Source organism: Salvelinus sp. IW2-2015, linkage group LG17, assembly GCF_002910315.2.
Source record: "Salvelinus sp. IW2-2015 linkage group LG17, ASM291031v2, whole genome shotgun sequence".
NCBI lineage: Eukaryota > Metazoa > Chordata > Actinopteri > Salmoniformes > Salmonidae > Salvelinus > Salvelinus sp. IW2-2015.
In genome coordinates this window covers 40,646,277-40,669,437 of record NC_036857.1, presented here as the reverse complement: position 1 = coordinate 40,669,437, position 23,161 = coordinate 40,646,277, and the positions used below count along the sequence as shown (strand labels likewise).

The following is a 23,161-nucleotide window of genomic DNA, read 5'->3' as shown; positions in this document are numbered from 1 at the left end:
AGGACAGGAGAAGCGTTCTGTCTCCTAGAGATGAACGTACTTTGGTGCGAAAAGTGCAAATCAACCCAGAACAACAGCAAAGGACCTTGTGAGATGCTGGAGGAACAGGTACAAAAGTATCTATATCCACAATAAAACGAGTCCTATATCGACATAACCTGAAAGGCCGCTCAGCAAGGAATAAGCCACTGCTCCAAAACCGCCATAAAAAAGCCAGACTACAGTTTGCAACTGCACATGGGGACAAAGATCATACTTTTTGGAGAAATGTCCTCTGGTCTGATGAAACAAAAATAGAACTGTTTGGCCATGTTGACCATCGTTATGTTTGGAGGAAAAAGGGGGAGGCTTGCAAGCCGAAGATCACCGTCCCAACCGTGAAGCACGGGGTGAAAGCATCATGTTGTGGGGGTGCTTTTCTGCAGGAGGGACTGGTGCACTTCACAAAATAGAGGGCATCATGAGAGAGGAAAATTATGTGGATATATTGAAGCAACATCTCAAGACATCAGTCAGGAAGTTAAAGCTTGGTCGCAAATGGTTCTTCCAAATGGACAATGACCCCAAGCATACTTCCAAAGCTGTTGCAAAATGGCACAACAAATGGGCACAAGGACAACAAAGTCAAGGTATTGGAGTGGCCATCACAAAGCCCTGACCTCAATCCTATAGAAAATTTGTGGGCAGAACTGAAAAAGCGTCTGCGAGCCTACAAACCTGACTCAGTTACACCATCTCTGTCAGGAGAAATGGGCCAAAATTCACCCAACTTATTGTGAAAAGCTTGTGGAAGTCTACCCGAAATGTTTGACCCAAGTTAAACAARWWAAAGGCAATGCTACCAAATACTAATTGAGTGTATGTAAACTTCTMACCCACTGGGAATGTGATTGTCACGCCCTGGCCTTAGTTATCTTTGTTTTCTTTATTATTTTAGTTAGGTCAGGGTGTGACATYGGGGATGTTTGTGTGTTTTTGTCTAGTCGAGGGTGTTTGTAGTGTCTAGGGGGTTTTGGTAGAGTTTATGGGGTTGTGTTCAGTGTAGGTGTCTAGGTATGTCTATGGTTGCCTGAGTGGTTCTCAATCAGAGACAGCTGTCTATCGTTGTCTCTGATTGGGAGCCATATTTAAGGCAGCCATAGGCATTAGACAGGTTGTGGGTAATTGTCTATGTCTAAACGTTAGTAGCTTGTGTCTGCACTTTCGTTTTGTAGCTTCACGGTCGTTTGTTGTTTTTGTTAGTTTGTAAAAGTGTTTCGTTTCGTGTTCATCTTCTCTCAATAAAAAGGAAGATGTATTCGTATCACGCTGCGCCTTGGTCCTCTCATTCACCTAAAGACGATCGTGACAGTGATGAAAGAAATTAAAGCTGAAATGAATCATTCTCTCTACTATTATTCTGACATTTCACATTCTTAAAATAAAGTGGTGATCCTAACTGACCTAAGACAAGACAGGGAATTTTTACTAGGATTAAATGTCAGGAATTGTGAAAAACTGAGTTTAAATGTATTTGGCTAAGGTGTATGTAAACTTCCGACTTAAACTGTATTCCTTCCTATGTTCTTTCTCATCCCTCACTTCCAATATCATAACCCTCCTCTTCCACCTCTCACTTCTATTCTCCTGTGCACCATAACTCCCCCCCCCCTTTCCTCTGTGGCTGTGGCACTACCCATGTGCACGCACGAAAGGTGAACACGGGCCATTCTATTTTTAGAAACGGGGGAGGAGAGTAACAGCAATTATCCACTTCCCTAAAGCGAATGTAATGAGCTGGGAGCATCGAGCGGCACATCTCAGTTTATGGAGGGTGAAGTCGGCTTAGCACACTCTGTCCCCCCCCCCATGCAGTGCATCTATCTCCCCTGGGGTGCGTCATGACTGCCTCAGCCTAACACAAGATGATAAAATACTTCCTCCGGTATATAGACGATAGGMCTACCACTCAGAAGTTGGCATGCACAGAGCGCCACAGGCCACTCCAAAGCCACTCTATAGATACAGGATGTAACGGTTCGTCTTGGATTTCCTGACGTGGTCTTGTGTCCTTCTTGGTCAAAGAGAAGAGAGCTTCGATGAATACAATGCTGTGGAGACATATCTCCTGTCTAGCCATTCCAGTCACAGACAAGGAGATCAAGAACGGGAGCTATATGAGAGTGCAGCAAAGATGGTGTTGAGATAGATTGTCCTTAAACTAAGGCAACAATCCACATAGACAATATCCCTCCATGGTCTTCCACTTGAGGTTTTAAGCAATAAAGAAATAGCCCCAAGTGTGCCCATCCACTGTACGATTTAATACAGGGGAACGACACTGATGCAGGTTGGCATTCTCTCTAACCTGTAAAGCCCTGTGTGGTGAAAACATTGTTTCTCGGCTACCACCAACAACTTTTGGAGCGTGCAGAGTAAACTGAACATATGAATTGTTTCCTGTTGACGACATCATATGTTCCTCTTGTCCCTTGTGTTTTCCATGAAATAGCCCAGGCTTTATAACAGCACAATTCACACAGTAGGCCTACATGTGGATTTGAACTGAAAGCAACAGCGACAAGGCGCACCACCACTTTCCACTTGGACAAATTTCAACCGTCACACGATTTAACTGGTCATAGCGGCTCGTGTTTTACAATAAGCCACTGTAAATGACGCCGGTTATCGGTGCTCTTTTTATGTGATGGCGGTGTGCCACTGTCACGTCGGCTCAATAGCCATCCGTCACTACTGTTAKCACGATCAATAGGTTGGCTGTAGCGTCGAACCGGGTTGCAGTGAGTGCCAGTCACTCCCCCTCCGCATTCAAACGTCCCAGTACTGATTCAGGTTTCTATAGAGACTCAGACAGCTGGAGTGCTGTTTGCGTTGTTAGCCGGAATAGTCTAGCCATGAACTGTGAGTGCTCTCAGGCATTGGCCCAGCCTTGAGAATTACCCAACACAGTTCCATCGGAGACAGTCAGGCAGTCAGTCAGACCAGCACTGTGTTACGCTGTCGCCCTCACAACAGGCCTCAGACAGCTGGACCTGGCGAGAATAGGTGAAGGGACACTAACGCTGCATGTGACTGTTTGTGTCTTGTCTGTCTGGCTTGCTTGCTGTGGCAGTCTGTCCTATTTTTTTACACGGGTCATGATGACTCGTGTTCTTCGTCCTCGTTTTGCCTTTGATTTCGACGTGTGCAGAAAGTGGACACGCTCCTCATACATGTTTATCCAATTTCTTATACCCTACCGTCTCTGCGAGGTCCTGAGCTGTTGGCGAGGGGTGTTTGGAACTAAAGTACAAAAGGCCTCTCTATTTGCAGGTCTGTAGGGCCAAWGCTGAAAGCTCTCCCAACTGCTGTGAAGCAAAGAAAACTTTATCGGTTGCTGGCTAAGCCCAACAACAAACAGGGCGGTGTATACCTCTGAACTACAGAGCCACTGAGTCACTGACAGCCCCGGGGGGGCTAAATCTGCTGGAGCATGATGGGAAATGGGGACAGGGGCCAAAGTGCTGCTGCCGATGTCTGGCACAGTGTCGAGGGCGACAGAAGTGGCTTTTGTGTTGGGCGACGAATGAATTTTCCTCCACCGACTGTGCYACGCCGGGGGTGCTTACAGTACTTTCCACTGGTTCAGGATGCGGGATCCAACTGCTGCCGCCAGTGAGCAGAGGAAATAGGATAGACTAGTCTTTGTATGTGTCCTCTCGGGTTTGTCGAGCAGGGTTTTGYCAGTGACATAGTGTGACACACAGGGTGTGTACTGTAGGTCAGTTAGCCAAAAATGCAAACTGTTATGTTGAACAGGGATCCCTTACGTTTATGTTGAAGTAGACATTTTTGTTGTGTTTCAACGAAGCAATGTTTAGCCCGAGTGAGCGCTTGAAAGTTCTTCACGSGGAGCGCGAGTCCGTGTGTTTCGAAGCGTCACGGTGTAGTTCAGTGTGCCGTCTTCTTGATCTCGGGAGATGCGTTTTGATATATGATAGCACAGCACATTTCATGCTGCGTGTGCGTCTTTATGTGTGTGRAGCAGGGGGAGGCTCCTTTAGCCACATGAACACTCAGTGCCGGTGGTTGTCCTTGTGCTTGTCTCAGCATCCTGTGACTCCTGCAGTGGCCTGCAGGGCTCCAAATGAATCATCATTCGTTTAACACAGACATCAGACAGAAAACTGTAGGCTAGGGTCTGTAATGGCTTATAGGCCTAACCTTAGATCCCTGATAGTGTCATGTTTAGGCTATTTGACGTGTTGTTAGTTCACACATACTGTATTTCCAATATATTGTGGGATTTKCAGAGTGCAGCCAACATACACGTTTTCTCTCAGTGTGGTGACTTAGTCTTGTCTCGACTAGTCTTGATGCCAGTATGATGTTACCCTTGTTCAGCCTTCTCCTCTCCAAGCAAATGTTTCATGCCAGGGCAGTATTTCATCAGACACTACTGATCTTTGAGTGTTTCTCAGCTGGACTGTTATGAATCCTCTGTCTCAGAGTTCTATATCTCTCGTTCTTTCAGAACGTGGTGAACTTCGTGGACGACAGCTTCCCCCCAGGCCCGTGTTCCGTGGGCTTCCCCGAGGGTGACAGCGTCCAGCAGCGAATCAAAAAGTGGCTCCGCCCCCACGAGATCAACTGCAACAACTTCAAGGACCGGGGTGTCAAATGGTCRGTCTTCCGCACCCCGCGGCCTTCGGACATCCTGCAAGGCCTGCTGGGAAACTGTTGGTGAGTTGTCGTCACTGAACGCGTGCAGTGTCGTAGTATCTGTAGCTCAGCTATGTGTGCGTGCGTCCGCGTGCACGTGTCTGTGTGGGTACCAAACCGTGTACAATCTACCTTAAGCAGCGTGTGTTCATGCGTGTGTGTCTGTGGCTTGTGTGTAGAAGTGTATCCACGTGGCATGCGTGTTCAGTGTGCCTGCTGTGCGTCTTGGACACCGTGTTTGTCTCCGTCCTCCCTGGGCTATTCCTAATGTGTTTCTGAATGAATAAACCAACTCCACTCTGCATATGAGAGYTGATCTCTCATCGCTTGTCTTAAAGGTCAGGGGGAATAACAGCAAGAATGAKCAAGCACATTGGTGGCCCGTGTAGTTTATCATTGAGCAGTGACTATAGATGTACTCTCTGGGCCTAAAGCAGATAGAGAAGGGAGAAGGTGGGAGGGGGGGAGAGAGAGGTAAAGAGGGAGAGGGAAAGGGGGAGTTTAACCCTCTAGAGTCTAAGCCGGGGGGGAATTGTTTTAAGATGGGCATTCCAAGGATCATTTGATTTAAAATTTTAAGACCCTAAGGTCTACCCTATATCTGAGATACAGTATAAGAAAGATCAGGAAACATTTTTTGTTTTGTTTGTTTTACATGTATTTATCCCCTTATTTTAGGCACTAACTATCTCCATAAATACTTCCATAATTTTTTTCAATTGGTACCGGGGACCTTCAGGTGAGTCTTGTGTGTGTCCTAGTGAAGAGCAAAACCATGGTGTTCATGAGAGTCTCAGCGAGAGTGGTCACAATAGTTTGTAGGCTACACCGTTCGGACGCTACAGACATTTTTGTGAGAAGACCGAATTTCGGGATGTGTCATTGTCTGACAAACACCCCTCTAGCTCTGCCACCTTTCACTGCATATGCAAAAAAAACACATCTAAATCAAATCAAAGTGTATTTGTCACGTGRGCCGAATACAACAGGACCTTACAGTGAACTGCTTACTGACAGGCTCTAACCAATAGTGCAAAACAGGTATTAGATGAACAATAGGTAAGTAAAGAAATAAAAGCACCAGTAAAAAGACAGTGAAAAAATAACAGCAGCGAAGCTATATACAGTAGCGATGTTATAAAAGTAGCCAGGCTACATACAGACACCGGTTAGTCGGGCTGATTGAGGTAGTATGTACATGAATGTATAGTTAAAGTGACTGCATATATGATAAACAGAGAGTAGCAGTAARGTAAAAGAGGGGGTGGTGGGTGGCGGGACACAATGCKGATAGCCCGGTTAGCCAATATGCAGGAGCACTGGTTGATTGGGCCAATTGAGGTAGTATATACATGAATGTATAGTTACAGTGACTATGCATACAGTGGGGAGAACAAGTATTTGATACACTGCTGATTTTGCAGGTTTTCCTACTTACAAAGCATGTAGAGGTCTGTCCTTATCATAGGTACACTTCAACTGTGAGAGACGGAATCTAAAACAAAAATCCAGAAAATCACATTTCATAATTTTTAAGTAATTAATTTGCATTTTATTGCATGACATAAGTATTTGAATACCTACCAACCAGTAAGAATTCCGGCTCTCACAGACCTGTTAGTTTTTCTTTAAGAAGCCCTCCTGTTCTCCACACATTACCTGTATTAACTGCACCTGTCTGAACTCGTTACCTGTATAAAAGACACCTGTCCACACACTCAATCAAACAGACTCCAACCTCTCCACAATGGCCAAGACCAGAGAGCTGTGTAAGGACATCAGGGATAAAATTGTAGACCTGCAAAAGGCTGGGACGGGCTACAGGACAATAGGCAAGCAGCTTGGTGAGAAGGCAACAACTGTTGGCGCAATTATTAGAAAATGGAAGACGGTCAAGATGACGGTCAATCACCCTCTAGTTTGTTGGTGATGTGGACACCAAGGAACTTGAAGCTCTCAACCTGCTCCACTACAGCCCCGTCAATGAGAATGGGGGCATGCTCGGTCCTCCTTTTCCAGTAGTCCATAATCATCTCTTTAGTCTTGGTTACGTTGAGGGATAGGTTGTTATTCTGGCACCACATGGTCAGGTCTCTGACCTCCTCCCTATAGGCTGTCTCGTCATTGTCTGTGATCAGGCCTACCACTGTTGTGTCGTCTGCAAACTTAATGATGGTGTTGGAGTCGTGCCTGGCCATACAGTCGTGGGTGAACAGGGGGGGACTGAGCACTCACCCCTGCTACCTACACTCACCACCTGGGGGCGGCCCGTCAGGAAGTCCAGGATCCAGTTGCAGAGGGAGGTGTTTAGTCCCAGGATCCTTAGCTTAGTGACGAGCTTTGAGGGTACTATGGTGTTGAACGCTGAGCTGTAGTCAATGAATAGCATTCTCACATAGGTGTTCCTTTTGTCCAGGTGGGAAAGGGCAGTGTGGAGTGCAATAGAGATTGCATCATCTGTGGATCTGTTTGGGCGGTATGCAAATTGGAGTGGGTCTAGGGTTTCTAGGATAATGGTGTTGATGTGAGCCATTACCAGCCTTTCAAAGCACTTCATGGCTACGGACGTGATCTTAGCCCTGTATTGACGCTTTGCCTGTTTGATGGTTGGTCGCAGCGCATAGCAGGATTTCTTATAAGCTTCCGGGTTAGAGTCCCGCACCTTGAAAGCGMCAGCTCTACCCTTTAGCTCAGTGTGAATGTTGCCTGTAATCCATGGTTTCTGGTTGGGGTATGTATTTACAGTCACTGTGGGGACGACGTCCTCGATGCACTTATTGATAAAGCCAGTGGCTGATGTGGTGTACTCCTCAATGCCATTGGAAGAATCCCGGAGCATGTTCCAGTCTGTGATAGCAAAACAGTCCTGTAGTTTAACATCTGCTTCATCTGACCACTTTTTTATWGACCGAGTCACTGGTACTTCCTGCTTTCATTTTTGCTTGTAAGCAGGAATGAGGAGGATAGAGTTGTGGTTGGATTTACCAAATGGAGGGCGAGGGAGAGCTTTATACGCGTCTCTGTGTGTGGAGTACAGGMGATGTAGAATTTTTTTCCCCTTTGGTTGCACATTTAACATGTTGATAGAAATTTGGTAGAACTGATTTAAGTTTCCCTGCATTAACGTCTCCGGCCACTAGGAGCACCGCCTCTGGGTGAGTGGTTTCCTGTTTGCTTATTTCCTTATACAGCTGACTGAGTGTGGTCTTAGTGCCAGCATCTGTCTGTGGTGGTAAATAAACAGCCACGAAAAGTATAGCTGAAAACTCTCTAGGCAAGTAGAGTGGTCTGCAATTTATCACAATATACTCTACTTCAGGCGAGCAAAGTCTAGAGACTTCCTAAGATTTCGTGCACCATCTGTTGTTTACAAATATGCACAGACCGCCCCCCCTCGTTTTACCGGAGTGTGTTGTTCTATCTTGCCGGTGCAGCGTATATCCCGCTAGCTGAATATCCATGTCATCATTCAGCCACGATTCCGTGAAACATAGGATATTACAGTTTTTGATGTCCCGTTGGTAGGATATTCGTGATCGTACCTCGTCTAATTTATTGTCCAATGATTGCACGTTGGCGAGTACTAATGACGGTAACGGCAGCTTTCCCACTCGCCTTCTGCGGATCCTCACGAGGCTACCCGCTCTGTGTCCTCTGTACCTGCATACTGCGTCTAGTTTAAAAAGACCGATTTTTATGGGGATTTGTTTGTGTTATGTTAATTAGATTTCCTCGGGCACGACCATTGTAGGCCAAGGTTTAAGGGAGAGAGAGAGATAGATAGAGACAGAGAGAATAAACCAATGAAGAACTGGGGAGAGAAAGAGAGAGAGGAGGGGTGAGGCGGCCAGATGTACTGATACATCACCTGACTGAGGGATTATTCAGAGGAATGTAGGTCTGGACACAGACAGTTCTCTCCATGTATTTGTTTTGGTTGTCCTTGGGCCTTGTCGTCATCCCTATACACACACACGCGCACACACACACACACACACACACACACACACACATTCTCACACAAACATCTCAGGTCATGTGGCGAGGTGCTTGTTCAGTAAGGTGTTGAGTAAGGCCTCAAATAAATGGAGCTTTGCACTAGGAAGGAGAGATTTGCAAAGAGATTTTCAGCTTCCCCGAACCTCCGTCTAGAGCAGGCAATTATTTTCCAAGGATGGCCACATTAGAATATATTTTTGCCATCCCGGGCCAGAATCATATTACAGGATTATACATCATGTGTATGACTGTGTTGACAGATATATCTACTGTAAATCACGTCCACATATGCTACTTATTTTACTGTTTTAACACGCACAGAAATAAACCACATCCATGTTCTCCTTTTGGTAGGTATTTTCATTATTAAACATGCAGTGAACTACACGGAGGGAAAAGTACACTGTGCATTCAGCACCACGGACAGAGCTCTTGTTAACGGGTATGCACAAAAGCACAAGAAAGAGAGAGAGCTCAACATTACATTTGGACTACTCAATCAGTGTGAGGAGTGAAGTCTCTGATGGGCATTGACTAGAGCAGTGAAGTCAGGTATAGTTTCTGACGTCGCTATGCACAGGATTGCAGAGAGGTGAGAGTCAGTAAGAGATGATCTGTGCCTTGACTTGTTATATTTCATCACTGAAAATGTCTGTTCACATACATAGGTTGACCCAAACAGTACAAACATCTTTTGAGCATGAAAATGTTGTTCATCGAGAGATGCATAGAACCTCGTCAGTGACATTGTTTTGAATAGTTCTCCATTCACTGCATCAGACTGAAGATCGATAAGCTCAAGTTGCAGGTCAGCGGGAGCGTTATCCACGTTGAAGGTGAAAGGAGAGGAAACCAACAGCATGTCATTTTCCGACACTTTGAATTCCTCAAAACGACGAGAAAACTCACTGTTCAAAGCACGCAGGAGCGATGTATATTTCTCCTGCTGGTCATCTGATAGAGAACAGACTAGTAGTGTCGGAAGGTGGGTGAGATTGTTGACTTCTACTTGGCGGTAAAGGAGGAGTAATTGTCCCCTGAAGGCTTTGACAAGGCTGTACGTCTGATATGCAAAAAGGCCCTTCCCTTGTAGTTTGGAATTCAGTTCATTCATGAGGGCCATGATGTCCACGGTGAAGGCAAAATCAGCCAACCATTCTTTATCTTGCAGTTGAGGGAAATCCACATATTTTCCTTTCATTTGCAAAACTCAGCAATCTCGACTTCAGGTCCCCCACCCTTTTAAGCACCTTTCGCAAACTCTGCCATCTCACGTTTGTGTGGTAGAGGAGATCTGCATGACCCGACTCTGTCTCCCCAACAGTGAGACACATGCCTGTGGTTTAAAGATTTTGCTCTTATGAAGTTTACCACTTTAGTGACTGTATCCACAACATGGCTCATTTTCAGAACACATTTACAGAGCACCTCCTGATGAATAATGCAATGCAGGAAATAATCGTTCAGCTACTTGATCTTGTATCCTTTTCAAAAGGCCAATGTTTTTTCCTGTCGAGTTTGGGCACCGATCAGTGGTCACACTGGATAACTTTTCAAAATTCAGTCCCAGCTTTGCCACACACTTATTAACCTCCTCCAATAATATTTCCCTGTGGTTGTGCTCTTCATTGATTGCACTGAAGCAAGCTCCTCTGTCATTTCAACGTCTGGGGTTATGCCTCGTAAGAATATCAACAACTGCGCCGTGTCACGTGCCTCTCTGCTCTCATCCAAGGCCAAGGAGAAATAGGTGAAATCCTTTACCTTGTCTTTCAACTGGTGTTCCATATTCTCTGCGATGTCCTCAACACGCCGTGTCACTGTTCGTCTTGACAGGGGACCTTTTCAAACAGCTCTTTCTTGTCGGGGCAAAGTATTGCTGCAGAGTCAATTAAACATTATTAATGATTCACCCTCAGAATGGCTTGCTATGTTTAGCAATCTTGTGGGACAGTACATGCTAGCTCTTGAAATTCCGTCGTTTGCTGAATGCAGTTTTGTGAAAAGTCCTTGCTGCTTTTGCAACTGATAAAGCAACTCTGTCGATGCACTTTCCCTCTGCTCAGAAGACATATTCCTATATGTCTCTGCATGCTTCGTCTGGAAGTATCGGGACAAGTTGTAGTCTTTCAAGACAGTGATCCTCTCTTTGCACACTAAGCACACAGCTTTCCCSGATGCCTCAATAAATAKATATTTCGATGTCCACTCTTGCTGGAACACCCTACATTTATTGTCTACTTTCCTTTTCTGTGAAATCTTTGAAAAACGAATTTTAGCGCTTTTTCTAGCTAGCTACTATTTGTAACTGTGACGTGTGTGTCAGCCTGTCAGTCACTCTGTCCTCGTGCCGTTGTTATTTATGCGTTCCTTCAAAATAAATGTCCCACAAGCGGTGGGAGTTGAATCATTACACAAAGGCGAGTATTCATTGGGCTTTTAATTTGAATAACAAATACTTTTTCAAAACTTTACTATCGCAAATTCTTTATGTGATCTGAGCTTGATTCCGCGGGCCGCGTAGAATCGACCTTTGCCCAGGCCTGCTCTAGTCTGCTTCCTCAGAATGTTTTCTTCTGACATGTAGACTTTTTTTCTGMCTGCTGTCGCCTCCACTTGCCCTTTACAGTTGCTGTTAAGTCCACCATCAGTACCACATGACTAGACCATAAAAGGTCAGTGGTTCTGTCACGGAAGGTGATGTACAGAAGGTGAGACCAGCTTACCTCCACTACAAATAGCTATGAATACAATTTGCAGAATTACTTGATATTTATGAACTTTCTAACTGATTAATTTAATAATTGAATGACTGACTGATTGAATGATTGTAGGSCTGGGAATTTGCCAGGGACCTCGCCATACGATTTTATCACGACACGCTATGTATTGCGATTGCATACATTCTGATTTATATGTGTATTGAAAACATATTGCTCACTATATATTTGCTGCAGAGGGACCATAGAGAGCCATGAGAAAACGAGTTTTGATCAGTCAAGAAAAGAAAAGTGKTGAAAACATGTTGGCTCACCATTTGAGAAGATGGAGAACAAGCTATAGAAGGAGAAATATTGGAGTTTTGGCKCAGGTACAGCCGACTAGTGCTTTTTAACATTAAACGGAGTCATAGAATCGATTTATAATATCGGGAAAAAATGATATTGCGATACTGTATAGATTTTTTTCTCCCATCACCTAGTTTAATTGACTGTCTATCTTATTACCCGCCCTGTAGGTTCCTTAGTGCGTTGGCGGTGCTGGCAGAGCGTCCAGAGCTGGTGGAGAGGGTGATGATCACCAGGGGCATCTGCCAGGAGGGGGCTTACCAGGTCAGGCTGTGTAAGGATGGTACCTGGATAACCGTCCTAGTGGACGACATGCTGCCCTGCGACGAGTATGGATACCTGCTCTTCTCCCAGGTGAGGTGGGCGGGGGGGGGGGGGGGATACACCACACACACTCATGCGTATGGATATAGTATGCACGCAGACACACTGTATACACACACATAAATATATCTAGTCTAGTCACTCACTCTCTCTGTCTCTCTCAAACTCGCATACACACACACACACAAACAAATGATCATGCAGTGAATTGTCATGCAGTGACTATAGCAACCTAATACTTTTATGTTTGAGTGAAAACACACACACACACACACACACAGATTTTCAAACACTGTCATTAGTCATACACACACATACACACTGTTATGCAGTGAATATAGCAACCAGATATTCCAACTGGTGAGTAAACACACACACGCACACACTCGTTCAGTTCATTCCAAGGTTTTCAAATATCAGCTGTGGTGGAGACAGAGGTTCTCAGAAATGTCCTAGGGGAAATAATGAAGAGAGGGGAAACCCTACCTCTTCAAAGAGCATCTTAAATAATCCCACGTCACCCCCCTCGTAAACTAACACTCACACTTTACTTTTTTCCTGATAGTAGGTCATTATTTCTTCAATAAAGTAGCTATGCTACCGTTCAAATGTTTGGGGTCACTCAGAAAGGTCCTTGTTTTTGAAAGAAAAGCAKATTTTTCATCCATTKAAATAACATCAAATTGATCAGAAATGCAGTGTAGACATTGTTAATGTTGTAAATGACTATTGTAGCTGGAAACGGCAGATTTTTTTATGGAATATCTACATAGGCGTTTTATTGCTTCTTTAATCAGTTTTATTGCTTCTTTAATCAGAACAACAGTTTTCAGCTGTGCTAACATAATTGCAAAATGGTTTTCTAATTATCAATTAGCCTTATAAAATTATAAACTTGGATTAGCTAACACAACGTGCCATTGGAGCACAGAAGTGATGGTTGCTGATAATGGGCCTCTGTACGCCTATGTAGATATTCCATTTAAAAAATCTACCGTTTCCAACTACAATAGTCATTTACAACATTAACAATGTCTACACTGTATTTCTGATCAATTTGATGTTATTTTAATGGACCAAAAAAAATAGCTTTTTCAAAAACAAGGMTATTTCTAAGTGACCCCAAACTGTTGAACGATAGTGTATGACTGAGCTAGGTGGGACAACCACCTATCAATCTTAAAATGAATGCAGTCTGGATAGGAGCGTCTGCAAAATGACTAAAATGTAAATGTAGGGACACTTAATGAACCACTGAAGGTCTTATTATTGTTATTGGAGAAGATCATTTCTCTCTATTTAATGACATGTGAACAGTTTTTCAGGACCTAAGGCTACAGAAATGGAATAGACCAGCTCTTATGACCTCTGAATGTTTTCTTCCCTGTATGTTCATTCATTACACATACATTTGACCTCTTCCCTTTCTCTCTCTCTTTATCCCCTTCCCACCCTTTCTCCATCCTACTCTCTCTCTCTCTATCTCATCCTACTCTCTCCTTCTATCCCAATCCTTCCTTCTATCTATCCTTATCTCTCTCCCTCTCTCTTGCTCTCTCTGTTTCTCTCTCTCTCCCTCTATCTTCTCTCTCCTTCCGTCTATCCCCTTTCCTACTGTTCTGTCCCTCCCTTTCTCCATCATGCACTTCCCTCTATCCCCTTCACTACCTTTCTCCCTCCCTTTCGCCACCCTCCCTCTATCACCTTCCTTTCTCCATCCTTCCTTCTTATCCACCTATATCTCCCTCTTACTATCCCTTTCTTCTCTTTATCTTTCCTTCTTCCTTTCTCCTTCCCTCGCTCCTTTCTCTCTCCCTTCCCAGGCCCAGCGTAAGCAACTCTGGGTGGCCCTGATAGAGAAGGCCCTTGCCAAGCTCCACGGCTCCTACTTTGCCCTGCAGGCAGGGCGCGCCATCGAGGGCCTGGCCACGCTGACAGGGGCACCGTGCGACTCCCTCATGCTGCAGGTCAGCTCCACCAACCCCCGCGAGGAGSCCATCGACACGGACCTCATCTGGGCCAAGATGCTGAGTTCCAAGGAGGCCGGGTGAGTGGAATAGAGGAGATTTGTCTTTGGAGAAAGTCAATCATTCTCTGAGATGTATCATGATGTGCACAAATGGGACAAGGAAAGAAGTAATTACTCGGAACTCATCATGGGGGGCTGTAGTGGCTTGTGTGTCTGTGTACCCATATCCATACTCCCCCCCATGAAGAGAKAAATTACGCAGTTTTAAAGCACATTTCCTGCAATTCTACACATTTTGCCATAGGATGAAGGCAAATGTTTGCAGTTTTTTTATGTAACTGATTATCAATGACACTACACATCCAAGTGTATCTGACCAAATTATGAAAGATAAGCATTTTTGAATTCCGTAAAGTGAGTGTGGAAGAGGTGAACAAATGATCGTTATTATCAACAATGACAAGACACAGGGGTCTGACAACCTGGATCGAAAATTACAACGGATAATAGTTGACGAAATTGCCACTCCTATTTTCCATATCTTAAATTTAAGCCTAATATAAAGTGTGTTACCTCAAAAGTAATTCCGCTACCCAAGAATAGTAAAGCCCCCTTTATTGGCTCAAATAGTATACCAATCAGTTACCAGTAGGGAAGGATGTTCAAAAGCACAGCACTTAGACAAATGACTGATGATTGGCTGAGAGAAATTGATGATAAAAAGATTCTCAGGGCAGTTTTGTTAGACTTAGTCTGCTGGAACTTAGATCGTAGACTTAGATCGTAGTCTGCTGCTGGAAAAACGTATGTATTATGGCTTTACACCCTCTGCTATTTTGTGGATAAAGAGTTACCTGTCTAACAGAACACAGAGGGTGTTCTTTAATGGAAGCCTCTCCAACATAATCCAGGTAGAATCAGGAATTCCCCAGGGCAGCTGTCTTGGCCCCTTACTTTTTTCAATCTTTACTAACGACATACCACTGGCTTTGAGTAAAGACAAAAAGTGTGTCTATGTGTGCGGATGACTCAACACTACACGTCAGCTTCTACAGCGACTGAAATGACTGCAATGGGTGGGAAAGAATATGTTAGTCCTAAATATTTCAAAAACTAAAAGCATTGTATTTGGGACAAATCATTCACTAAACCCTAAACCTCAACTAAATATTGTAATGAATAATGTGGAAATTGAGCAAGTTGAGGTGACTAAACTGCTTGGTGTCAAAACATATTGATACAACAGTAGCTATGATGGGGAGAAGTCAGTCCATGGGGAGAAGTCTGTCCATAATAAAGCACTGCTCTGCCTTCGTAACAACACGAWCAACAAAGCAGGTCCTACAGGCCCTAGTTTTGTTGCACCTGGAATACTGTTCAGTCGTGTGGTCATTGGCTCAGAACAGGGCAGCACGCCTGGCCCTTAACWGTACACGGGGAGCTAACATTAATGATATGCATGTCAATCTCTCATGGCTCAAAGTGGAAGAGAGATTGACTTCATCACTACTTGTTTTTTTAAGAAGTGTTGACAAGCTGAATGCACCGAGCTGTCTGTTTAAACTACTAGCACACGGCTCGGACACCCATGCCCCACAGAAGATGCCAACAGAGGTCTCTTTATCAGACTATGGGAGGCGCACAGTACTACATAGAGCCATGACTACATGGAACTCTATTCCACATCAGGTAACTGATGCAAGCAGTAGAATCAGATAAAGAAACAGGAAAGAATACACCTGAAGAGACACYCACAAAGGTACAGACACGCATACGCACACAACTGCTAGCACATGCACTTTACACACACGTACATTGTAATGTTGTTGTATGGTGGTATTATGCATTTTGTATTGTAGATATGGAGTGGTGTAATAATGTTATATGATGTACTGTTTTATCTTTTGTTCTATAGGAAATGTAAGTGCCTTAATGTGTTTGGACCCCAGGAAGAGTAACTGCTGCCTTGGCAACAGCTAATGGGGATCCCTAATAAATTCTAATTATGGGCCCCATGCCGGTCGGTGTTTTATTGGTCCGCGTGCCTATAAAAGAGTTGCCCATCCCTGGTCTCGGTCAATAACAAATCATTCATTTGAAAAGACATGAAGAGGCTTATTGAATYGGCCCTGATTAAGCTTACTCCTTGACTAACAAGCATGTTCAATGGAGAATACTTTTTTAGTCCAAGAGTAGGCTTATATCTGGGTCCACTTTGGCAACTGCCCCAAGTTTAAGGTGATGGAAATGGACTCTGACTTATTCTAATGCGTCTCTGTCTATGTCGTGTGTGTGGTGGGTAGGTTTCTGATGGGGGCATCATGCGGAGGAGGGAACATGAAGGTGGATGATGTYGTGTATGAGTCGTTGGGCCTCCGCCCTCGCCATGCCTACTCTATCCTGGACGTGCGGGACGTACAGGGCTACAGGTGAGAGCTGATTGGGTTATTAGTGGGGCGGGGTGTGGCTAATTGGTCACACGTGATACGAGGGTGTGGCTAATACGTTATTGTTGAAAAGGGCCATGTATCTTTCTTTTTCGGGWAATCCCGTCATTGTTATCCTTTACGTTTTTACCACGGGTAGTTGTAAGAACCTTATCAAACCCTGATAAGAGTCCTTCCGTCCTTCCCAATTGCGTTCCTTTTAATTGCTTCAGCTGACGACATGCTCTCGCTCTCCCTCTCAGACTTCTGCGGTTGAGGAACCCGTGGGGTCGCTTCTCGTGGAACGGCAGCTGGTCAGACGAGTGGCCMGATTGGCCGCAGCTCCTCCGCCACGAGCTCATGGCCCACGGCAGCAGCGAGGGCGTCTTCTGGATGGAGTACGGAGACTTCATCAAGTAGGTCCCGTCTTAATGTGCCAATCACCCAAGGACCTAGGACGAGGTCAYGGATGGGTGACTACGATGCTGGAGACCCACTGGGTGTGCTCTCACTAAAACCAACAAGTGCCATTCACAAGAGTCAATTAGACMGTATTTCAGGTAATGGACGAATTGGTAGTTAATTCGCTGGCTCAGCAGATAATCATTAGTGTGTAAGACTTAAACTGAGAGGCACTGACCCACTCCTGTCCTGCTTGCCTTGTTAATGCCAAGTGTTTTTGTTTTATTTGGTTGGTTGGTTTAGTTTTTTTGGTGTGGTTAGCTAGCTTGTTGAGTAGCATGAGTTAAACTTAGTGCCTGGTAGTCCAACAAGTGCTAGGCTGTGAATCAGACTCTGAGAGTGCATTGCAACAAGGATGCACCTCCCTTCCTGACTCTCAGCTTGTTTTCCTTTCTGTCAATTAAGTGAACGTTGCAATGTAGGGTACAAGGCCCAATGCTCTGTGCWGTCTGTCTGCCTGTCTTTGTTAAATTCATCTTCTCCGTTAAGTAAATGATCAATGGAATCTAGAGTCTGTCTGTCTATATAATGTATCTGAAAGAAGAGAGAGAGAGAGAACCCAGTAACTCTGCTCAGAATACAGCAAGGTAAAGAGTACTAGACAGACTAATYAATGGCGGACAAGCAAGGTGAAGTCCTCGCAGCAGTTAACTCAATGAGTCCCACCTCGACACCGGCGCAATTTGGACTTCTAACCCCTTTTGAAACACACTGCACCACTGGATTTCTCTTTTTCTTCTGCACCCGTTGGTACCAACCATTCGTCTGTGTGATTAACGAGAGCTGAGGTAGATCAGTGTTTGTGAGACGAGGGCAGATCCCAAAGGGCCCCGGGCTGGGTCTTTTTACAATAAAAGTCTATGGAGTCCGAATAATTTGAGCTAGAACTATTCCAAGCCATATATGAAAAGCTGAGACTCTCACGAACACGCACACGTAACATGACGCTCACAAGCTACACAAAAGTAATTGCAAGGTAAGGGGTTCTTCAACATAGAAGATAATGTCACGGCCGTCAAAAGAAGTGGACCAAGGTGCAGCGTGGTGAGCGTACATTTTCCTTTTTATTTAAAATGTCGCCAACAAAATAACAAACGAAAAACAACCGTGAAGCTTACAGGGCTAAGTGCCACTAACAAAGATAACCTCCCACACTGAAAGAGGGGAAAAGGGCTACCTAAGTATGGTTCTCAATCAGAGACAACGATAGACAGCTGTCCTTGATTGAGAACCATACCCGGCCAAAACATAGAAATAAAGAAACGTAGAAAACAAAACATAGAATGCCCACCCAAATCACACCAAACCAACTAGAGACATAAAAAGGCTCTCTAAGGTCAGGGCGTGACAGATAATAGGAAATCCAAGGACATCAAATCAAATGTTATTGGTCACATGCACATATTTAGCAGATGTTATTGTGGGTGTAGCGAAATGCTTATGTTCCTAGTTCCATAGACTCTATAATACTGTAGTAAACACACCTAGTTGCTGTCACAAACGCCAAACTCTGCACAGTTGTCACTGACTAGTTGGATATTCATTTCCCACTGAGCAAACAGTTTCTGTACTTATAGCATTCATATAAATTCAATTTGATCAGGGATTTGCTTTGTCAATAAAACTCATCAATGCAACTGTTCATGTCAAATTGTTTTGTGTTTTACTTGGCCCTGGTCATGAAAAGAAAATGATAAAAAATGTAATTGTCAGGCTAAATTTATTTATTTTTATTTCACCTTTATTTAACCAGGTAGGCTAGTTGAGAACAAGTTCTCATTTGCAACTGCGACCTGGCCAAGATAAAGTAAAGCTGTACGACACATACAACAACAGAGTTACACATGGAATAAACAAACATACAATCAATAATACAGTAGGAAAATCTATATACAGTGTGTGCAAATGAAGTAGGATAAGAGAGGTAAATATACAGTTGAAGTTGGAAGTTTACATACACCTTAGCCAAATACATTTAAACTCAGTTTTTCACAATTCCTGACATTTAATCCTAGTAAAAATTCCCTGTATTAGGTCAGTTAGGATCACCACTTTGTTTTAAGAATGTGAAATGTCAGAATAATAGAAGAGAGAGTGATTTATTTCAGCTTTTATTTATTTCATCACATTCCCAGTGGGTCAGAAGTTTACATACACTCAATTAGTATTTGGTAGATTGCTTTAAATGTTAACTGGGTCAAACGTTTGGGTAGCCTTCCACAAGCTTCCCACAATAAATTGGGTGAATTTTGGCCTATTCTCCTGAAGAGCTGGTGTAATGAGCAGGTTGTAGGCTGTCACACAGCTTTTCCAGTTCTGCACACAAATGTTATAGGTTGAAGTCGGGGTTTGTGATGGTCACTCCAATACCTGACTTTGTTGTCCTTCAGCATTTTGCCAAAACTTTGGAAGTGTGCTGGGGTCATTGTCCATTTAGAAGACCCATTGCGACCAAGCTTAACTTCCGGACTGATGTCTCGTGTTGCTTCAATATATCACATAATTTCTCCCTCATGATGCATCTATTTTGTTAAGTGCACCATCCTCCTGCAGCAAAACACACTCACAACATGATGCTGCCACCCCCCGTGCTTCAGGTTGGGTGGTGTTCTTCGGCTGCAAGCCTCCCCTCCTCCAATACACAATTTCATTATGCAAAAGTTATATTTTGTTTATCAGACAGAGGACATTCCTAAAGTAACTGTCTTTGTCCCAGTGTGCAGTTGCAAACCGTAGTCTGGCTTTTTTATGGTGTTTTTGAGAAGTGGTTTCTTCTTGCTAAACGCTATCAGGTTATGTCGATAATAGGACTCGTTTACGTGGATATAGATTACTTTTGACCTGTTTCCTCAGAATCTTCACAAGGTCCTTTGCTGTTGTTCTGGATTGATTTGCACTTTTCGCACCAAAGTATCATCTCTAAGAGACAGAGCAATCTCCATCCTGAGCGGTTGTGGCTGTGTGTGTCCCATGGTGTTTATTCTTGCATACTATTGTTTGTACAGATGACGTGGTACCTTCAGGCATTTGGAAATTGCTCCCCAAGGATGAACCTGACTTGTGGAGGTCTACAATTTTTTCTGAGGTCTTGAATGATTTTTTTGATTTCCATGATGTCAAGCAAAGAGGCACTGAGTTTGAAAGTAGGCCTGAAATACATCACAGTACACCTCAATTGACTCAAATGATGTCAATTCGATATCTGAAGTTCTAAGCCATGACATAATTTTCTGGAATTTTCCAAGCTGTTTAAAGTACAAGTCAACTTATGAATGTAAACTTCTAACCCACTGGAATTGTGATACGTGAGTTGTAAGTGAAATAATCTATCTGTAAACAATTGTTGGAAAATATTACTGTGTCATGCACAAAGTAGATGTCCTAACCGACTTGCCAAAACTATGTTTGCTGTCAAGAAATGTGTGGAGTGGTTGAAAAATGAGTTTAATGATCCAACCAAGTGTATGTAACTTCCGACTGTCAACTGTAAAGGCTGGACATGCAGATAATGAAACCCGATTTTGCTGGGCTCTGGGACTGATACATTAACCTTTGTGTGTCTTAAGGGTAAAAATGACCCACCACTATGTTAAACAGCAGAGAACCCCTAATTATATTTTTTCAACTTGAAATTGTTATCTTTTCCTAGATGACGATCAACATTAGAAAAATTAAACATCCATTTTTATATTTCAGTGAAAGCTGCTACACACAGGGTATAAAGATGGCTTGGTCATTTTTGACGGCAGTTATAAAATCATACACATCACAAAAACACAAAGAAACACACACACACCACACACACACACACACACAACACACACACCACAATGAGAAATTAGATGTGTTACGATATGAACTCAGAAAAAACTCAAACTTTCTTGTGCATGTACAGCATCTCCCCTCCACGACCCCACACATGACTCAAGTTCACAGACAATAAAAACTATTTCAGACCAAATAAATATTTATTGTTATTTATACTAATGGAGAATGCAGTCAAAGGCTATATAGGTGCTGCAGATGACAGTCCCCCCAGTTCTCTCTTTGCTGAAGCCATGAGTGCACCTTTCAGTGCCCAACAGGTCATACATCAGATTTTTTCAGATGTCCAGGAGGAACAAGAGAACAATGATTTAGAAGAGGAGGAGGTATCTCTCCCTATATTCCTCTTAGTCAGTCATCTGTCTGCTTTTCTTTTTCGTTTTCCCAGAAGAAGTGAGGGAGGAGGTGAAAGAGATCAAAATCTCTCCACATGTGCCCTTGCACTTACTTTCAGCTTTGAAACCAGAGAGAGGGATAGACACACACCACCACCCCTCGTCTTACCAGACGTAGCTGTTTTGTCCTGCCGATGCACGYAAAACCCWMCCAACTGTATATTATCCGTGTCGTCGTTCAGCCACGACTCAGTGAAACYTAAGATATTACAGTTTTTAATGTCCCYTTGGTAGGATAGTCTCAAACAAAGCTCATCCAGTTTATTCTCCAGTGAATGCACGTTTGCCAATAGAACGGGTGATAGACGCGGGTCACCCACGCGCCGATGAATTCTCACAAGGGACCCGGATCTGCGCCCACAGTACCTCCGTCTTTTCTTCATGCAAGTGACGTGGATTTGGGCCTGGTCCGGGAGAAACAGTATATCCTTTGCATCATACTCATTAAAGAAAAAATCTTTGTCTCTGTTCTGATATCCAGAAGCTCTTTTCGGTCATAAGACACGGTAGCAGCAACGGACACAACTGAATGGCATGGGTAGACCTACGGCATTGTGTGGCCGGAGCAGTTGCCCCCACCGATACACAGAGCGGTGGAATCAGCACAGCCCGACGGATGCTCTCGATTGTGCATCTTGAGAAGTTTGTGAGTGCTTTTTGGTGACAGGCGAATTTCTTCAGCCTCCTGAGGTTGAAGAGGCGCTGCTGCGCCTTCTTCACAACGCTGTCCTGTGTGGGTGGACCAGTTCAGTTGTCCGTGATGTGTACACGACGAACTTAAAACTTTACCACTTCTCCACTACTGACCCGTCGATGTGGATAGGGGGGTGCTCCCTCTGCTGGTTCCTGAAGTCCACAATCATCTCCTTTGTTTTGTTGACGTTGAGTATGAGGTTATTTCCTGACACCACACTCCGAGGGCCCTCACCTCCTCCCTGTAGGCCGTCTCATCGTTGTTGGTGATCAAGCCTACCACTGTAGTGTCATCCGCAAACTTGATGATTGAGTTGGAGGCGTGCATGGCCACGCAGTCGTGGGTGAACAGGGAGTCCAGGAGAGGGCTCAGAACGCACCCTTGTGGGGCCCCAGTGTTGAGGATCAGCGGGGTGGAGATGTTTGTTACTACCCTCACCACCTGGGGGGCGGCCCGTCAGGAGTCCAGGACCAGTTGCACAGGGCGGGGCGAGACCCAGGGTCTCGAGCTTGATGACGAGTTTGGAGGGTACTTGGTGTTAAATGCTGAGCTGTAATCGATGAACAGCATTCTCACATGGGTATTCCTCTTGTTCCAGATGGGTTAGGGCAGTGTGCAGTGTGGTTGCGATTGCGTCGTCTGTGGACCTATTGGGTCGGTAAGCAATTGAGTGGGTCTAGGGTGTCCGGTAGGGTGGAGGTGATATGGTCCTTGACTAGTCTCTCAAAGCACTTCATGATGACGGAAGTGAGTGCTACGGGGCGGTAGTCGTTTAGCTCAGTTACCTTAGCTTTCTTGGGAACAGGACCAATGGTGGCCCTCTTGAAGCATTGGGAACAGCAGACTGGGATAAGGATTGATTGAATATGTCCGTAAAACACACCAGCCAGCTGGTCTGCGCATCGCTCTGAGGACGCGGCTGGGAATAGCCGTCTGGGCCTTGCAGCCTTGCGAGGGTTAACACGTTTAAATGTTTACTCACCTCGGCTGCAGTGAAGAGAGCCCGCAGGTTTTGGTAGGGGGCCGTGTCAGTGCACTGTATTGTCCTCAAAGCCGGGCAAAAAAGTTGTTTAGCTGTCTGGGAGCAAGACATCCTGGTCCTCGACGGGGCTGGTTTTCTTTTTGTAATCCGTGATGACTGTAGACCCTCCGCCATACCTCTTGTGTCTGAGCTGTTGAATTTCGACTCGATTTTGTCTCTGTACTGAGACTTAGCCTGTTTGATTGCCTTGCGGAGAGAAGAAGTTACAAACAATGCGGGGGAAAAACACAAAATAGCACAATTGTTAGGAGCTAAT

General features: G+C 44.4%; 1 protein-coding gene across 1 annotated transcript in view; it reads left to right on the top strand.

The window, feature by feature from the left end:
* Positions 1-23,161, top strand: part of LOC111976396 (calpain-15-like) — a 100,114-nt gene that overhangs the window by 54,910 nt on the left and 22,043 nt on the right. Inside the window, exons 3-7 of the mRNA XM_024005202.2 lie at positions 4,514-4,722; positions 11,939-12,122; positions 13,916-14,139; positions 16,365-16,490; positions 16,751-16,903. Of these exons, the coding sequence (XP_023860970.2) occupies positions 4,514-4,722; positions 11,939-12,122; positions 13,916-14,139; positions 16,365-16,490; positions 16,751-16,903 (896 nt within the window). The remainder of the gene's footprint in view (positions 1-4,513; positions 4,723-11,938; positions 12,123-13,915; positions 14,140-16,364; positions 16,491-16,750; positions 16,904-23,161) is intronic.